The sequence below is a fragment of the Octopus bimaculoides genome, chromosome 8 (genome assembly GCF_046866305.1).
Source record: "Octopus bimaculoides isolate indiv1 chromosome 8, ASM4686630v1, whole genome shotgun sequence".
Lineage (NCBI taxonomy): Eukaryota > Metazoa > Mollusca > Cephalopoda > Octopoda > Octopodidae > Octopus > Octopus bimaculoides.
The window spans coordinates 11,107,334-11,126,273 of record NC_142935.1 but is presented as its reverse complement, the minus strand read 5'-3'; the positions used below and the strand labels follow the sequence as shown (position 1 = coordinate 11,126,273).

General features: G+C 32.5%; 2 protein-coding genes across 7 annotated transcripts in view; both read left to right on the top strand.

Moving 5' to 3' along the window:
* The first annotated feature begins 1,658 nt into the window (after nucleotides 1-1,658).
* LOC106880719 (uncharacterized) overlaps nucleotides 1,659-18,940 on the top strand; it is a 98,902-nt gene continuing 81,620 nt past the window's right edge. The window contains exons 1-2 of one of the 6 annotated variants that reach the window (XR_016242809.1): nucleotides 1,660-2,771; nucleotides 9,194-9,255. Coding sequence is in view for 5 of the 6 variants with exons in the window: in XM_052969931.2 (XP_052825891.1) it covers nucleotides 1,815-2,771 (957 nt within the window). In the remaining variant the exon portion in view is untranslated. Of the gene's footprint in view, nucleotides 2,772-9,193; nucleotides 9,256-18,940 lie in introns of all 6 variants that reach the window. The other 5 variants (XM_089356078.1, XM_052969931.2, XM_052969932.2 and 2 more) reach the window with 5 other exon arrangements.
* On the top strand, nucleotides 16,569-17,555 carry LOC149134315 (uncharacterized). The gene has a single exon (XM_089356886.1). The coding sequence runs from the start codon at nucleotides 16,569-16,571 to the stop codon at nucleotides 17,553-17,555; it is 987 nt and encodes a 328-aa protein (XP_089213012.1).

Sequence of the window (18,940 nt, the reverse complement as noted above, 5' to 3'; positions counted from 1 at the left end):
TAATACCCGGGGGTAAAAATGTTCTATTGAAACGCCTTATTACTCTGATATAAGAAAGCATTATTGTTATAACTGCCACAAAAACGTGTATTTTCCGTCACGAAAAAGTACAAAAAACTGTCAGCTGGAGGAGGGAGAGATTGTCGGAGGCTGGTGAGAGAGGTTATATAAATATGTGAAAGAAGTGTTTGAAGAAAGTGAAATAATAACGTTCACACTCACTGATGGTCGCTCTCAGTAACTGCCTTTAGCTTACGGAGTTCTTGTTTTTATAAGTATGGAAAAGCAGCCAGAAAGATAGTCATATTGTTGAGAACGAATGATTTCGTTGGAGGTCTGTTATCTCCATTCCAGCTAGTGGTGGCCTAGAAGAGGTTAGAAGGGTCAAGCAGCAAAGATATTATTCTGCTTAGCGAAGGCATCTGGGAAATGTATAACTGCTGTCATTCACAGAAAAACTATTGTTTTACCGTGAGGAAAGCGCTGTTGAAGTGTTAAGTGAAATTTGGCTATTGAGGATCGAATCCACGCTATGCCTGCATGAAGCCACTACAAATACGTTGTGGAATACAAAATTTATCTACTGTCATGGAAAAAAGTGTAACTGTACAAATTCAGAATGGGCATTCAAAAAAGTATGTATGTATAGAAATGTATGAATGAAGTCTTTAAGGTTTAAGGTTCAAATGAAGGAAGTGCGATAATAATAATGTTTAGCAGTTCAAAACTGTGAGTAGTGAAATGCAGAATCAGGTCGGCTGATCGTGAGAATCAAATATTGATCGTTTCACTAAAAACTGCAGGTCGTATGGGTTATTTCCCTTGGGTTGTTTAAATAAAATATTAGTAATATGTAGTAGATAGATGGATCCATTGGAGGAGCCCAAATAAAGTGATATTGTCTGCAAAAATTAGAAACTGGATACACAAAAAATCAATATTCAAAGTAATCGAACATAAACAATGAATTGGATTATTTCCCTTGATTCTTTAAAAAGATTATTGTGCAGATGCTATGGGTTATTTCCCTTGGGTATTTAAAAAAATTAGTTATATGAAGTAGATATAAAGGTCCCTTCCAGGGGCCCTATTATGGATTGTTTTCAACAATCTAAGTATGTCACGAGGTTTTCAGACATGTGTTCTACTCACGTGTCAAGTTTCATCAAAATCAATTAAACGATATAGGAGGAGTTAGCTAACAACGCTACAAACAAACAACACCGATTTTCCACATATGTAGTAAATGTGTGTGCGTGTGTGCGTGAGTGTGTGTGCCTCTGTGCTTGTCTTTGTGAGTGTGTGTATGGTTTGTGCATGTATGTATGTATTATGTATGTATGTAGGAAGTTAAGTATGTGGATAGAGGAAGTTAACCATCGTACTGCTGTATAACCAATAATTGGGATAAAATGACAAACACACACAAATTTCCAATGAATGACTAAAGTAAGATCATTTGATAGATGTTAACGCATCGCTGTTATTGTAAATACATTATCCATTAAGAACCTGATTAAACCTGATTTGATGCGTCGAGAAATACAATGGTAGATATACATACATGAATACATGTATATACCCACAAAGATAATGAAGAAAAATTACTTGCCGCATTTTGTATAAGCTGCTATTGGTCCATTCTTATGTCACTAATATATGTGCGACGTGTCTGTTACGACTTCGTCCGACAAGTAATTGCGTATCACACAAGTTTAAATAACCAAGCACTTGCACTCTCGGAGAGAAAGAAATCTTGCATGGTCTGTGTATATTTTTGAAGAGAATCAACCAGTTGTGAAAAAGACGAAATTATGGAAACCGTGAACACAAATGAAACTCAGTTCTTGAAAACTCTCGAAATTTATCGAAAAATTAATAGTTTTAGCAAATCAATAATCGATATATCGTTGATGAAATCAAACAAACTTAAAGCAATATTTCTACAAGTTTTCTGTGCACTGTTTTACATATATCTGATTCTAAACCCTATTCGTCACATTGTTTCCTTAATACAACTGAAAACGATCGAAAACGATAAAATGTTTTTATATATTTACATAATATTTTTTCGTATATTCCTTTCTCTCTCTCCATTTATAAAACTGTTCAGAAAATCTAGAGACAAGGAGCTAATTGAAAAGTTTGCTAAACTTAAAACTGAGGATGAAGATGGAATCTGGTACAACAACCCTATAATATATAAGTCAGTATATATATTAATATGTCTAATTATTATTGGAAGTATAACTCTGGATTTCATTATACCGCTGTTGAGTTATGATTTGTTGATCTTTTACGAATATCCTGTTCCAAATACTTACACTTACATCATCCCATTTTTAGTAATGCAGATTGTATTTAATTCTGTATCAGCTTTATCCATATTAACTGATGTGTATATATATCTTCTAATCGCAGTTACTCTTATATGTCATTTTAACAAAGTGGCGAATGAAGCACAGATTTATGTAACTGAAAAGCAATCAGCTAAGTCGGATATTATTACGAATCATGGAGAGATTACAGACATATGTAACACCCATGATGCTCTGTGTTTAATAGTGAGATTAGTAAATGATTCCCTGCAGTTTATTTCAGGATTTCTCGTGTTCGGTAGTGTCATCAGCTGCTGTATTGCTACGTATGGAATAATAAATGATTCTTTCAAAACTAACATGTTTATAAACATTTATGTAGCTGTGGTGGTTACAGGATGTCTGTCATCGTGGACTGCAATGCTTTGGTGCGGAATTCAATTAAACAGATCGGTATGTAGTATAAATTTTATTACATAACTCTAAGCTGTCCAATTTGCCTTATATTTGTATTGCTATGTTAGAAATAACACCATTATAGGTGTTTAAACGATCGACTTTTTAACGTGTCAGCTACACAGAATGATCTTTTGTCGTTTGTTCCGGTTCTCTTCGCTCTTTGTTCATGTCATGTGGAGATTAGCCTTGCCTCTCATCCACACAAATTCAATAGAGTACCACTAATGCCTGAGTTCAACACTTGTCCTTCTCGTTGACTTCCATTTTCACCCTCCCTCTTTTTCTTACTCTCTATTTCACAATTTCTGAACCGGCCACGTTTGCTTAACTTGTGTGGTGATGACAACTTACAGCGTACAGAAATGGAGAACGGGTTGTGATGTACAGTGGAATTTTTATTATAAATCGAGTATATCAATTGTAGCATTAAAAAAAGATAAAAATGAAGACATCAAATCTAATAGAAATAACAGAAAATATTACTAATTCTGTCAAAAATTCAATTTTGTGTGATAACAATTACCATTATTATTATTGGCACCAATCTTATAATTGTCAAGTATTTATTTTTATTTCTGATTGTTTTCATTATTGATGTATTTAGTTTTTCCTTGTCGCTTCATTAGTATAAATATAACAATATTCTATTAATATTGCCTCCGCCTTAGCGAAGGCGGAGGTATTAATTTCAGTCACGTTTGTTTGCTTTTGTTTGTTTGTCCTTGGACAACATTTTTCAAGAACCGTTGAATGGATTCGGATGAAATTTTCATAGATATTTGGCCTCGTGACTGGCACGAACTGATTAGATTTTGGGATCGATCTTGTAACGGACAAGGATTCTGGATTATTTTTCCTGTTGTTGTTTTTTTTTTTAATTTTTGAGAGCGGTAGGGTTCATTATTGGTACTCTCGTTTGTGAGAGCAGTCGAGTTTATTTCAGATATTCTCATTTTAAAAATCATCTCCGGCTAATCGTTGAGAAGACGTTGGTGTTGCTTTAGCGGAGATTTGCGCTCTCTGAGTGCTCTTGTTATTATTATATTATAATAATATTAGACTTTCCCAAGACGCAACAATATATTTCCTACTTTTAGCTCATTATTCTTGTTACTTTCATTATCCTTATCATCGTCAACATCATCTTTATTGCACTCGTTTTCCCTTCAAAACACGTTTTAATTTATGTATTACCAGAAAAAAATATCTTTGGAACACTTGTAAAACAAACTGTAATTTCCCAAGAGGAAGCTGCTTATGACGGCATTAGATAAACTGTAGAAAGAGGGAACCACATGGTTCCGGGTTCAGTCCCACTGCGTGGCACCTTGGGCAAGTGTCTTCTACTATAGCCTCGGGCCGACCAAAGCCTTGTGAGTGGATTTGTTAGACGGAAACTGAAAGAAGCCCGTCGTATATATGTATGTATATATGTGTGTTTGTGTGTCTTTGTTTGTCCCCAACATCGCTTGACAACCGATGCTGGTGTGTTTACGTCCCCGTAACTTAGCGGTTCGGCAAAAGAGACCGATAGAATAAGTACTAGGCTTACAAAGAATAAGTCCTGGGGTCGATTTGCTCGACTAAAGGTGGTGCTCCAGCATGGCCACAGTCAAATGACTGAAACAAAGTAAAAGAGTAAAAGAAAGAGTAATCCTTAAGCATTTATTTTACGCATATTTTATTTTCACATCCGAAATGTCTACCACACGTTAATATACAAAACAGTAAAATGACAAAACAAATGAAATATAATATTAAAGCAAAATGAGTTAGAAGAAAAAAATGAAGATCAGTAAAGAATTAATAGAAAGAATATCACAATACTCAAATGAATAATTTGGAAGAACTTTAGAATATATAGCAGCAGTGTGAAAACAATCATTTCCTCTACACTAAATGAACAGACAGCTTATTTAATGTTGAGACATAATTTCGTCTTCTGCAGATATTGAGACAATGTTTCAATCTATCTTAGTTGAAGGAATAATATGTAACTCTGTAGACTATTTTAAAATATTTCATTGCCACGTGAAACAATGCAGGAGAGGATGAAGAGAAAAGTTATTCATCTCAGGTTTCCGAATGATGGAAGCTGATAATTATTTTGCTCTTGTCAAGTAGTACAATAAATTCTCCCTGACATATAATTAAAAGATGGATAATCTATGGCTCAAATTCCTATGCCTTTAACTCCGAAAAGAAGCAAAACACATGATGGATTCGATGTGTAAACCTATGAAGAAGCAACAGGTATTCCATATGTGTTTGCATAATAACCAAGATGTTGTGCATGCGCACAAGGAGTGTATCTACAACGCGTTCTATAATTGTTTTCATAACAGAAAGAATTCCACCGTTCCATGGTTGACTCTTATCATTGTGAATTTATGTGGAGAAGGCGATATGAGTAAGATCATTCGACCTTCACATTGTCCCTTAAAATGTTGCCTTCTCCAATTAGAATAGAGTCGGGAATTTCTGCCAAATCGGCAAGGGCTGCTTGGATTAGCATTTCTAATCCTTGCTCGTGCCAGTTTTGCTGGTGGGATTTTGTGACCGGAAGAATAGTAATCTTAAATATATATATATATATATATATATATATATATATATATATATATATATATACAGATAGTGTATGTATATTTGAAGAAAAGCAACAATATTCTGGTACCTCAAACATTTTAAGTACCACATTTAATCTTTTGATTAAATCTATATTATTATTCTAATAATGTATGTGTATATATATATGTATATATATACATATATATATATATATATATATATATATATATATATATATATATATATATATATATATATATATATATATATAATATATATATATGCATACACACACACACATATATATGCATATATATATATGTGTGTTTGTGTGTGTTTGTGCGTGTATGTGTGTGTGTGTGTGTGTGTGTGTGTGTGAAAGTATATGCGTGTGTATATGTGTGTCTTTGTGTCTGAATTTGTTCCTCCGCCATCGCTTAATAACCGGCGTTGGTGTGTTTATGTAAAATACCGGTTCGACAAAAGAGATCTGCAGAATAAGTACAAGACTTTAAAAAAGTGCTGAGGTTGATTCATTCGATTAAAAGACTTCAAGGCTGAGCCCCAGCTTGGCCGCAGTCTACTAACTGAAATATATAATAAAAGACAATATATATATATATATATATATATATATATATATATATATATATATATATATATATATATATATATATATATATATATACCCACTATCATCATTTTCTAATTTCAAAAATGTCTACGAGAGTTATGTAGATTTATTTGATTGTAAATTGATAAATATACTGATTTGAAATAATAATGATAATAATCCTCTCTTTCTATTACGAGCACAAGGCTTGATATTACGACGACCCCAGTACACTGCTGGTACTTATTATATCGACCCCGGAAGGAGGAAATATAAGGTAAAGCTTGGCGGGATTTGAACTCAGACCGTAATGACGGCCGAAATACCACTAAGCATTTTTCTCGGTTTGCTAGCGATTCTGCAAGCTGGTCGCCTTAATAACAACAACAACAATAATAATAACCATAATAATAATAATAATAATAATATCAGTACCAGATACTGATGCAATACCAGGAAGTGGTTCTATCGTTTCTGAATGCATTCAGATTTTGACACAAAACCAGAAATTTCAGGGAAAGTGTAAGCCGATTACAACGAATCGGCAGGGCGCAGGTGGTCCTTATTTCATCGACCCCGAATGAATGAAATACAATATCAATATCAGTGGAATTTGAACTCAGAACGTAAAGAGACGAAAAAACGACGCCACCTAGCATTTTGTTTTTTTCTAGAGTGCTAACGATTCTACAAACTTGCCACCTTAACAACATTAATATATTTAATAAGATAAATATGCCTTCGACAGAGATTAAACAATTCTGATTGCTAATGCAACACCATCAAATAGATATCGAGTAGTTATTTCCATTAGGGGAAACTAATTGAAATCTATGTAGCATAGTGTAATTGTTTTCTGAACAGAGTGAGGAGTGACAATGGATAAATTAAGGAAATATTATTATCGCCCCGCTAACATACAAACATATGAGCAAGTATGTGTGAGTGTGGTTATATATATATATATATATATATATATATATATATATATGTATATATATATATATATATATATATATATATATATATATATATATATATAGCTTTTACGCTTTAACTTGCTTCAGTCATTTGACTGTGGCCATGCTGGAGCACCACCTTTTATCGAGCAAAACGACTCAAGGACTTATTCTTTGTAAGCCTAGTACTTATTCTATCACTTTTGCCGAACGGCTAAGTTACACACCAGCATCGGTTGTCAAGCGATGTTGGGGGGACAAACACAGACACACAAACATATACACACACACTTAAATATATATACACACACACACACACACACACACACACACACACACACACACACACACACATATATATATATATATATATATATATATATATATATATATATATACATATACAACGGGCTTCTTTCAGTTTCCATCTACCAAATCCACTCACAAAGCTTTGTTCGGCCTGCGGCTATAGTAGAAGACACTTGCCCAGGGTGCCACGCAGTAGGACTGAACACGGGACCGTGTGGTTCGTAAGCAAGCTACTATATATATATATATATATATACATATATATACATACATATATGTATACACACACACATATATCCATATGCATACATATATATGCGCATGTGTGCATGTTTATGGACATATATGTACAGACGGACACAGCTATGTATGTCTATGTATGAGTCCGTATTAATATGTGTGCGTGTGTGTGGGTGTCTACGCGCCTGTGTGTATGTATATGAACATATATGTATAGAGGGACACAAACATGTACGTATATGTATGAGGGGGTGTGAGCGCGCGCGTGCGTGCGTGCGTGTGTGTGTGTGTGATATGTGTATACTCATATATTATACAAACACTTTTAGAGAATATCGGGAAAATAATTAGGTTCGGATTGTTGCGTAGGGACAGGTAATTCGTCTCGCAAATATACACAGCAGTTGATTTGTTACATTTAGATGACACTTGTTATGCATAGGAGTACCGTGGCAGTGTTCATATATTCCGTAATTTGTAATATGATTTCTGTAAGGAAGATATTACACGAATTTCTTTGATAGATTTAAAAATTGTGACTGCTTAAATCCTTTACATCAATGCAAATGTAAGCGTATGTGATTAAGAATACTGCTGGATCGTATTTGTTTCATGTAATAGGTTGTTATTTTGATGAAATAATATCTAAAATCATATGAGCCGTTCATTAGTAGTGTATGTTGCTACTGTTTTCTTCAGTATAAAGCAAATATATCTTCATTTGTAAAAGGAATAGTAAATTCTTTAAAAACTAAAACTTCACACTTCCCTGTCATCGATTCCATTTGCCGATATGGAAACGCATTCTGAAGATATCGTAAATATAGAAAATATGAAAAGAACTCGAACACAATTCTTAAAAATGTTGGAATGTTACCGAAAATTTAATAATTTTAGGATATCTGTTATGGATAGTTCATCGCTAAAATCACTCAAATTTATAAGAATATTTTACCAAGCTTTATATATATTGTATCATGTATATTTAATAGTAAACCCCATTCGTTACATTATCAATTTTATACTACTGAAAGTTCATAAAACTGATGAAAGGTTTGGGTATATTTGCATAATATTTTACCAATGTTCCTTTTTGTTGTTTTGTTTTGTGAAATTAATCAGGAATTCTGATGACAAGCAACTAATTGAAACATTCGCCGAAATTGAAATTCAAGAAGAAGATAAAAAATTCTATAACTGCAATATAAAATTCTCATATATATCTCTATCTATAGGAATGTTGGTGCCGGTAACTCTTTACATATTTATGGAGCAAGTTTTGCCGCTTTTTAACCTTGATATGCTGATTTTCTTAACATATCCTGTACCAATCAACAGTACTTTCAACATTCCATTTCTAACAATACAAGTTGTAATTAACTGCATGTCACTGACGTCTTATTTACTTGATACGTATATAAATTTCATAATCGGTTTTATTCTTAAGTATGAATTTGACAAGCTGGCGACTCAGGCTCAACGCTGCCTAAAGGAACAGCAACCACACATTTCAATTTTGGCGAAGAAACCTAGAGAGATTACAGATTTATGTAATGCACACGATAATCTGAGTACAATACTGGGATTAGTAAATGAATCAATACGGTTTACTATCGGATACCTCGTTCTTGGTAGCATTATCAGCTCTTGTATTGCAACTTACGGAATTATAAACGAGTCATTTAAAACTAATGTTTATATATACACTTATACAACAATTGCAGCATCCAGCAATCTGATGTTTTGGATCATGATACTTTGGAATGGTGTTCGTTTACATGCTGCGGTAAGTTACATAAAATACTTACATAACACCCTGTCTGTGTAATATCCTTATTTTTCCAATAATAACCAAAAATAATTGCCGTCAATTACAAGTGGCCACGAACGGTGGCATATTCAATGCATTCGACAATTCATTTACCTCTCAAAGTTTTGCAAACAGGCAGAACTATTATCTCCGCTTTCAATTCCATAATCTAATGAAACGTGATAATATATCACGCTGAGTTAAAATGGTCTGCACTCGAATGTTATATATTTTCAGTCTCGTAACCAGGTTCATGGTGAAAACCTTTGTATTAGCCATGTGTATCTTATCCACCTGGACGTCATTTTGCCTCGCCTACCGACATTTTTTTCTCTCATTTCTTCCTTTCTATTATTTTCTGACCTTGTATTTATTCTATATCCATTCAAAATTTCTCCCGGGCGTTACTCATTACAATGCATCTTGGCCTAATGTCCCTTAATGTTTGTCTTCGTCAATTGCTAACTTTGTACGTCCATCCTGTCGTTGTTTGTTAGTTCGAAGCTCTAACTCACCAGAAACCTTATATATTTATATTCCTGGGTGCTGCTGTTCTATGACGTTTTCCTATATTGTCGTTGAAAGCTCGAAATAGGGAGTAATTAACAGTCGACAAATGAGGAGGGTTTACACTTCTTTTGGTATTTTGTCCCGTACTTCTCTTTCATGTGCTTACGTATTGTTCAACCGTTGGTGATGTCCTGTTCTCGTATCATATTTGGTAATTCGTCCTGTACTTATCGCTCGTGTGTCTACGTAATTTTCACTCGTTGGCGATGTGCTGTACTTGAAGTATCTTATATTTATTTATCTATAATGGAACGCCACGAAGACGTGTCCACCGTAAGTTTTTACTAATATATATGTATATTTATACATTATTTACAATTCACGGATATTTGTCCTTATCTTGCTTGTTGTTAATACAACGTTTCGGGTGATATGCTCTTCAGCCCTCATCAGGTGCCTTGGAGAACTTTCGAACCTGGGTTATCATTCCTAAGGTATTTTTCGGTGGTATTATTATTATTATTATTATTATTATTATTATTATTATTATTATTATTATTATTATTATTATTATTATTCATATGCCCACGAGCATATGGCGTAGTGGTTAAGAGCGGGGGCTACTAACCCCAAGATTCCGAGTTCGATTCAAGGCAGTGACCTGAATAATAATAATAATAATAATAATAATAATAATAATAATAATAATAATAATAATAATGATAATGATAATAATAATAATAATAATAATAATAATAATAATAATAATAATAATAATAATAATAATAATAATAATAATAATAAATAGACATTACTTCAGCACCAACAACAGAAGAACTAGAGAAATTCTGGAAACAAATATGGTCGGTGAAGCAACAACCCCAGAAAAGGACCATTAAAACAACGAACTTAGCACCTGAGCAACTCTGGGCCCCTATAACAACTGAAGAGGTCACCCAGACACTGCAAAGACTAAGCAACTGGAAGGCACCTGGACACGACACGATCCCCAATTTCTGGTTAAAACACCTGCCAGGAATGCATAAAAAGCTGGCATAAAATTTTAACAACATACTAGCAGATCCAGAGACAATGCCTGAATGGCTCACAAAGGGGAAAACCATCTTAATCCCCAAATCCACGGAAACGGAGAAACTACAAAATTATAGACCTATAACCTGTCTCCCTAAGATCTACAAAGCCTTTACTGCAATAATATCGCAGAGATTGAGTAAACACCTGGAAAATAACAACCTGTTTCCAGAAGAGCAGAAGGGATGGTGCAAGGGCTCATACGGCTGTAAAGATCAATTATTGATCAATAAAGCCATAACTGAAGACAGCCGCAGAAAGAAGAAAGGCCTCAGTATGGCCTGGGTGGACTACCAAAAGGCTTTTGACAGTGTTCTCCACACGTGGATTCTGGAAACACTAGCCATAAACAAGGTGGCACCAATTATCATAAAATACATAGACCACTCAATGAACAAATGGCAGACAGTGCTACAGCTCCAAACAAATGAGAGACTTGAGAAAACGAAAGCCATCCCCATTAGAAGAGGAATATTCCAGGGAGACTCGCTCTCTCCACTCCTGTTCTGCCTGGCACTCACACCTTTAACAGAATTGCTAAATAGAACTGGATGCGGTTACAAATGCTACGGGAAAACAGTCAGCCACCTTCTATATATGGATGACCTAAAATTATATGCAAAAAACGACAAAGAGCTAGAAACACTACTACAGACAGTACACGGCTTTACCAAAGAAATAGATATGAAATTCGGATTAGAAAAATGTGCCAAAGCAACCCTGAAAAGAGGAAAATTAGTTAAAAGCAGCAATATAACACTAGATAAAGCCAATGAAATAAGAGAACTAGACGAAAGCCAACCATACAAGTATTTAGGAGTCAATGAACTAGATAGGATACAACATACACAAATGAAAGAAAAAATAAAGAAAGAGTACTATAGACGAGTTAGATCAATACTAAAAACAGAGCTCAATGCTAAAAACAAGATAATGGGTATCAACACTTTAGCTGTCCCAGTTATAAGCTACAGCTACAACATCCTTAACTGGACACTAAACGAACTATGTAAAATAGACAGGAAAACAAGAAAAATAATGACAGGATATAGGATGCACCACCCAAAATCTGACATAGAAAGGCTATATATACAACGCACAGAAGGTGGCAGGGGTCTTATACAGCTAGAAAACTATTATAAAATAACCACTATAGGACTGCAAAAATACCTACTCCAGAAGCAAGGGAAACTAATACAAATAGCCACAAAACACGAGCAAAACAAAAAACTGTTTTCAGTATTTAAGGAAGCTGACAAATACAAACAAGAAATCAATCTACCTAACAAATACGAAGAAGAAGAAGAAACAACAAAAGCTATAAAACAAATGAAATCCAAACTAAAAGTAGAACAGCAACGGACCATGATAAAACGATGGCAAGAAAAGCCCCTACATGGTAAATACTGGGCTAAACTAAATGCGAAAAAAATAGACAGAGAAAAATCCCAGCAATGGCTGAGAAGCTCAGGACTCAAAGCAGAGACTGAAGGATTTTTAATTGCTGCACAAGACCAGAGCCTCCCCACCAGAAATTACCAAAAACACATAACGAAAAGAAATATAACAAGTAACTGTAGAATATGTGGAGATGGACAAGAAACAATAAATCATATTATCTCTGGCTGCCCAGTCCTGGCTAAGAAGGAATATATTCACAGACACGACAGAGCTGGGACCTATATACACTGGAAGCTATGCCAACACTATGGAATAACAACAGAAAAAAGATGGTATAAACACACGCCAGAAAAGGTCACAGAAAACGAGAAAGCAACCATACTCTGGGATATGCCAATACACACAGATAGAGAAATTAAGGCAAATAGACCAGATATAGTTGTCAAAGATCATGAAGAAAAAAAATGCTTTCTAATTGATGTATCAATACCAGCAGATGACAACGTTTCCCTAAAAGAAATGGAGAAACTTTCAAAATACAAAGACCTGGAAATAGAGGTAACTCGAATGTGGAATCTAAAAACAGAAACAATTCCTATCATAGTAGGTGCCTTAGGTATAATAAGAAAATATTCAGACAAATACATAACAAAAACACCAGGACTTACAAATATATATAACATACAGAAAATTGCACTACTGGGTACTGCACACATTCTACGCAAAACACTTTCAATACAGTAAACATAAGAGCACCACAGCAAACCACAGCACATACCCATGGCGCACAGAGCTGCGCTCGGTAGTGAAGTGAAAGCACGTTATAAAAATAAAACTACTGAACAATAATGATAATAATAAAAATAACGACACCGAAAAATACCTTACGAATGAGAACCCAGGTTCGAAATTTCTCCAAGACACCTGATGAACGCTGGAGGGTTTATCAGCCGAAACGTTGTGTTAACAATAAACAAAATGAGGACAAATATCCGTCAAATGTAAATAATGTAAATAATGTAAAAAAGGAACATAATTCCTCAACTCTTAAATATAGAACTGTAGAAATGGCATAGTTATAATACTTAGTTGTACCTTCCAGTATACAGGGAATGGCTAATGCCGGCGTGGGTTAAATATTTAATAACTATAGGAGTATTTTGTTTAGATTATAATGTAAAAATAAAAAGTAACAAATCGAAAAAAAAACCGGCAGTTACAGAACTAAAATGATGACAGTTAACTATAATTTATCATAACACTGGTTTCCTATGTATTTTAGTTAGATGTAGGTGACATACCTGAAACAACCCCTGATCAGGTGTAGGAATGGCCTAGACAGTAAGCGTCAGCTAATTTTGAAAACAAAAGGATGAACACTAAACTCTCTTAATTGAGGGAGCGGAATTAGGTACACGATTAATACTTGTTTTAAGGAATGGCAGGTCGCTTATATCCATGCAAATTATAAGTCTGCAATGTAGTAGGGGACAGTTAGGTATATTTGTAGTTAAGGGGAGGCAATTATTGATATATCGAGTAATAACGAAGCTTAAGTGTGCATTCCTTAAGAGGTTACAGTATTTCAGTTACCATATACAATTGACTACGAACTGTTATTTCTCATTCTTGTGTCTATGAACATTCGTCTAACTTCTCACTATAGACTGTCTCCCTATTCTCTTCATTGTTGTTCTTATATATACTTAACGCACACGCATACATCCATTCTGTACATACACATACGCCTTCTTTTCATGACAGCCTGTCCATTATTCTGTATACATGACGCACACACAAGCATACATGTTAACCTATCAATGGATCTTCTCTCGAACATTCTACTCGATTGTGTCTCTCTCTTGCTCCACTGGCATATTTGTATTATTTCAGCCTTCTGAACGGAGTCATTATTAGACGGTGTCACCACGCTTGCACGACCATTTATATGCTTACTCTGCTATATATACAGATAAAGAGAGAGATAGATTAATAGAAAAATAAATAAATATGCATATATATACATACATACATACATACATACATATATAACTTGTAATATATCTGTAATATGTCTGTTAATAAAGGAACACACCCAGACAGGTTTCTAACGAATGGCCCCAAAATTTGTTGTAAATAATCTTATGATAAATAATCTTATGATCTTAATTATTGCTGATCAAGTTACAGCTGAGTGCCAAATTACTAACTAAACACGTATACATCCAAGAGTGTTGACATAAATATATAAAACTCTCTCTCTCTTTCTATATATATATATATATATATATATATATATATATATATATATATATATATATATATATATATATATATATACATATCGATACATATGTGCATATGTATGTATGTTTGTGTATTTATATATATATAAATTACGGAATTATTTGGATAAGTACTGTTTTCACTTGCTAAAGATTTTCTACTATTTGAAAATAATATGTATTCTTGTTTTTATTCTATTCATTTGGTTCTTTATAGATTATTTTAATAGATAACTTATTTAACACTATATTATTTAGAAGTTATAGTTTCATTTCAACATAATATTAGAACTTCGATTGGAATAGTGTTGATATATTTTCGATTATTTTTGATTAATATTATTTGATTAATTATTAATCTTTATAGTATATAATATCGTTAAAGTTTTTTTTAAATCAAAACTTTGTATATATATATAAAGTTTAACCTTTTATTCTTAATAATTTTTTCTTTCCTAATTTTTTCATTCATAATTTTTTCCATTCATAATTTTTTCATTCATATTTTTTATTATTACGTTTGTAGAAATAAATAATCTTGTATTTTTCTATTATTCAATTGATCTTTAATCATAATTAAATAAACGTCTTTAGCTTTAAATAGTATAGCTTTAACTATTACACCGGTTAAATATGTACTAATTTTATCTTCATTATTATTTTAAACTTAAACTTCGTTCAACTTGTATTTAAAACAATGATAATTTAAAACAATGATAATTTAGGTAAGATGTTTTTTGTATATAATATACATGTTATTATTATGGATGAAGGGATGATTATTGAATGGTTATTATTTTGATATTATGATATTTTTTAAATAATTTTTCTATCTTTATATAATAAGTATTTCATATTAATTCATTTGGTACTTATTGTTGGTTGAGATATATATCTAATTATTGTTCTACTTACGATCTGACGAGTAGCTATATTTTTGAATATAACTTATTTTCGATAATTTCAATTGATTTTAATCGATTTAAATTTCTTTTATATTTGAAAATTGGTTATGAAACACGTGTAATCTTTTTATTATATTTATCTTATGATATTTACTTTACTTTATATTATACTCATTTATTGTGCTTTTAATTATTAATTTTTATATATGTGATAGTGGATTTTCATCGATGAGTTCTTGAAAATTGGTTATTTTCCCTAAAACTATATATATTTTATATATACTTTATCTATAAGGCTCAATTTAATTTTAATTTTTTATAAATTGATTTTAATTGAGTTTTTTACCTGTAATTTTGGATTTTGTCCCTAATAATATTATATATATATATATATATATATATATATATATATATATATATATGTGTGTGTGTGTGTGTGTGTGTGTGTGTGTGTGTGTGTGTGTGTGTGTGTGTTTATTTATTTATAATCATGCATATGAATACACAAGATGTTTAATAATATATCGTCTGTAAATAAGAATGTTGGATGTGTGATTTGTTTAGACACAAAGGAATATTGACCAAGTTTAATAGACTATAAGATTTTCAGTACAGATGCACTCAATCCAGATCTTTAGCAACTACTATATATATATATATATATATATATATATATATATATATATATATATATATATATATATTATGTATATTTATCGCAGATAATACATGGGACTTGAATATCATTCATTGTGCTTATGAAATATAACACATTAACATCAAGCATAACGTCGCGGTTTTTTTGTGAATCGTATTGAAAGAGCATAATGCTCAAACTATATAGAATTAATACATGATTGTAACTATCTTACAGTGATGCTGTCGAATTTCTATAAGCCTTTCGCAATTACTTTATTTAGCAATCGGTTATTGTTTCCATTTTCACGGTAGATTAAATTGTACAACACAGGCAAAAATATACAAGAAAGAAACAACAGAAAACTTTAAAAATTACTTTATACATCGCGTGGTCTCTATTACCGTGTTCATCTATTTGAAAGGGAAACTCTTCTAATACGACGGAATTAGAATAAGCATGGAAGCAAATCAAACACAATTCTTTAAAATGTTGGAATTATATCGAAAAATTTGTAATATTCGGAAATATATTATGAATAAATCCATCCTGAAAGCACTCGAGTTGAAAGCAATTTTTTTCTCTGCAATTTACTTATTGTACATTATATATTTGATTGTAAACCCGATTCGGCATATTGTGACTTTAATAGAACTGCAAAATGCTAACACAAGTGGAATATTTGTGTATTTTTACATACTTTTTTACAGGAGTTTCTTATCTCTTTTCTGTTTGATGAAACTCTTCAGGGATTCTAACGACAAGCAACTATTTGAAAAATTCTCCGGTCTTGAAATTGAAGAGGAAAGTAGAAAATATTATAACACTAAGTTAATATATTCATATACAACTTTATTTGTATATATATTCGGGACTGTCATTTTCTATATCTGTATAGATCTTATTTTGCCGCTCTACAGTAACGATTTTCTGATGTTTGTAACATTTCCTGTACCAACAAATAATATATATTACATTCCAGTTTTAACAATACAAGTCATATTCAATGGCTTCTCTTTAATGACTGTGTTATTTGATCTCTATTTTGATCTTATAATCACTCTTACACTTATTTATGAGTTTAAGAAAGTGGCGAATGAGGTCCAAAACTGCGTAAAGGAACAACAATCAGATAAGACTGTTATTTTCAAGACACATAGAGAGATTGCAGAAATATGTAATAGACACGATACCCTAAGCACAATACTGAGATTTGTCAACGAATCACGGCAGATAACATCCGGATTTATTGTCCTTAGTTGTATAATAAGCAGCTGCATTGCCACTTATGGAATGATAAATAATTTTTTAAAAAATGCCCCATATGAATATCTTTATACGCTAGTGATGGCAACCATTCACATGGTCTTTTACGTGACATTGCTTTGGTGTGGACTTCGTTTAAACCGAACAGTAAGTGTTATAAGTTATCTATACGAATCATGATTTGATATATGTATATATGTATTACTAGTAAAGTTAGGCTTATGGTCTCTTAGATTTATTTGAAGGTTCATGTTAGGTAATGTCCAGTACTTCTAAATCTAAATCCCAAATGTAACTTCACCACTATTTTCTTAACCTGCAAGTTTAAATCAGGTTATTTGTACGTGCCATTTTGGAGCTTTTCGAGATTTCCTTTTTAAGCAGAGGTTGATGTAGATTATAGACCAATTAGTATATTTCCTTCTTGAGTTTCTTGACTTGTACATGCATTTTTCTTAGTTGTTAGTTCTTTATTAGAGGGAGTTTCATCTCAAAATACAGCCAGTTGTAGATTAGGTGGGGGAAATTTCTGAGATTTAAATAAATGCTGTAATTCTTGTGGTGTGGTATTTCTTCTCTTAGTCTCAGTCAAAATTGTATGCACACCACATGATGCGGCGTATAAATGAATTGGCATTGTTGATAAGGTTGATTAGATATTGCTAGGCGAAAATCTAAATTCCAGACCGCAAGAGACAACACTAAAGTCGGTAGAAATAATTGTGATAATAATACTCATAATTAGAGCAAGCACGCACATAGAGTCAGAAAGATAAATAGCAGGCCTAGAAGGATCCTCAACACCACATTTAAAAATAATCCTTTCTATTGGAAGCACAAGGCCTCAAATTATTGGAGTGCCGTAATACAACGAAGAGGATATAACTGCTAATATATATATTTACAGACATGGATTGGAAACAATCCTTTAAGTGGACGTTTAATGCCTGCTGTTAAGTGATTACTGGATGAAGCAATCATGATACATATTAGACTTTCTTCAAAATCAATCGATCCAACTCGAAGTGGGAAACAATTTGACGCAATTTTATGTTTGTCAAATCCCGAAACTGCAATACGAATTATAAAATATTATTATACGTGTCGCTAAACGCAAAAGTAAATGCATCGACACAAGGGGATGGAACTGATATACATCAGTATATTTTTTTCTACTTTTATTATTGTGATAAACTGCTTTATAAGTGTTAAGCGTGTATGTGTGTCTACATAGCTCAAATTAGTTGGTATTCACATTGTTTTCGGTAGGTTGTAATAATACGCAAGGGCGTGGCCATGTTAACGGTTGAACTTTATATATTTGCACGAACAGGAAATTTTCAACTTAATCTTTATCGCCATGCATATCGATAAATTTATCATCATATGTGTAAACACAATCGCAGTTATATATATATATGTTCCCTACATATATATTTATGTATATATATATATATATATATATATATATATATATATATATATATATATATATATATATATATATATATATATATATATATATGTATATATATACATACGTATACACGCTACGTTTACGGGGA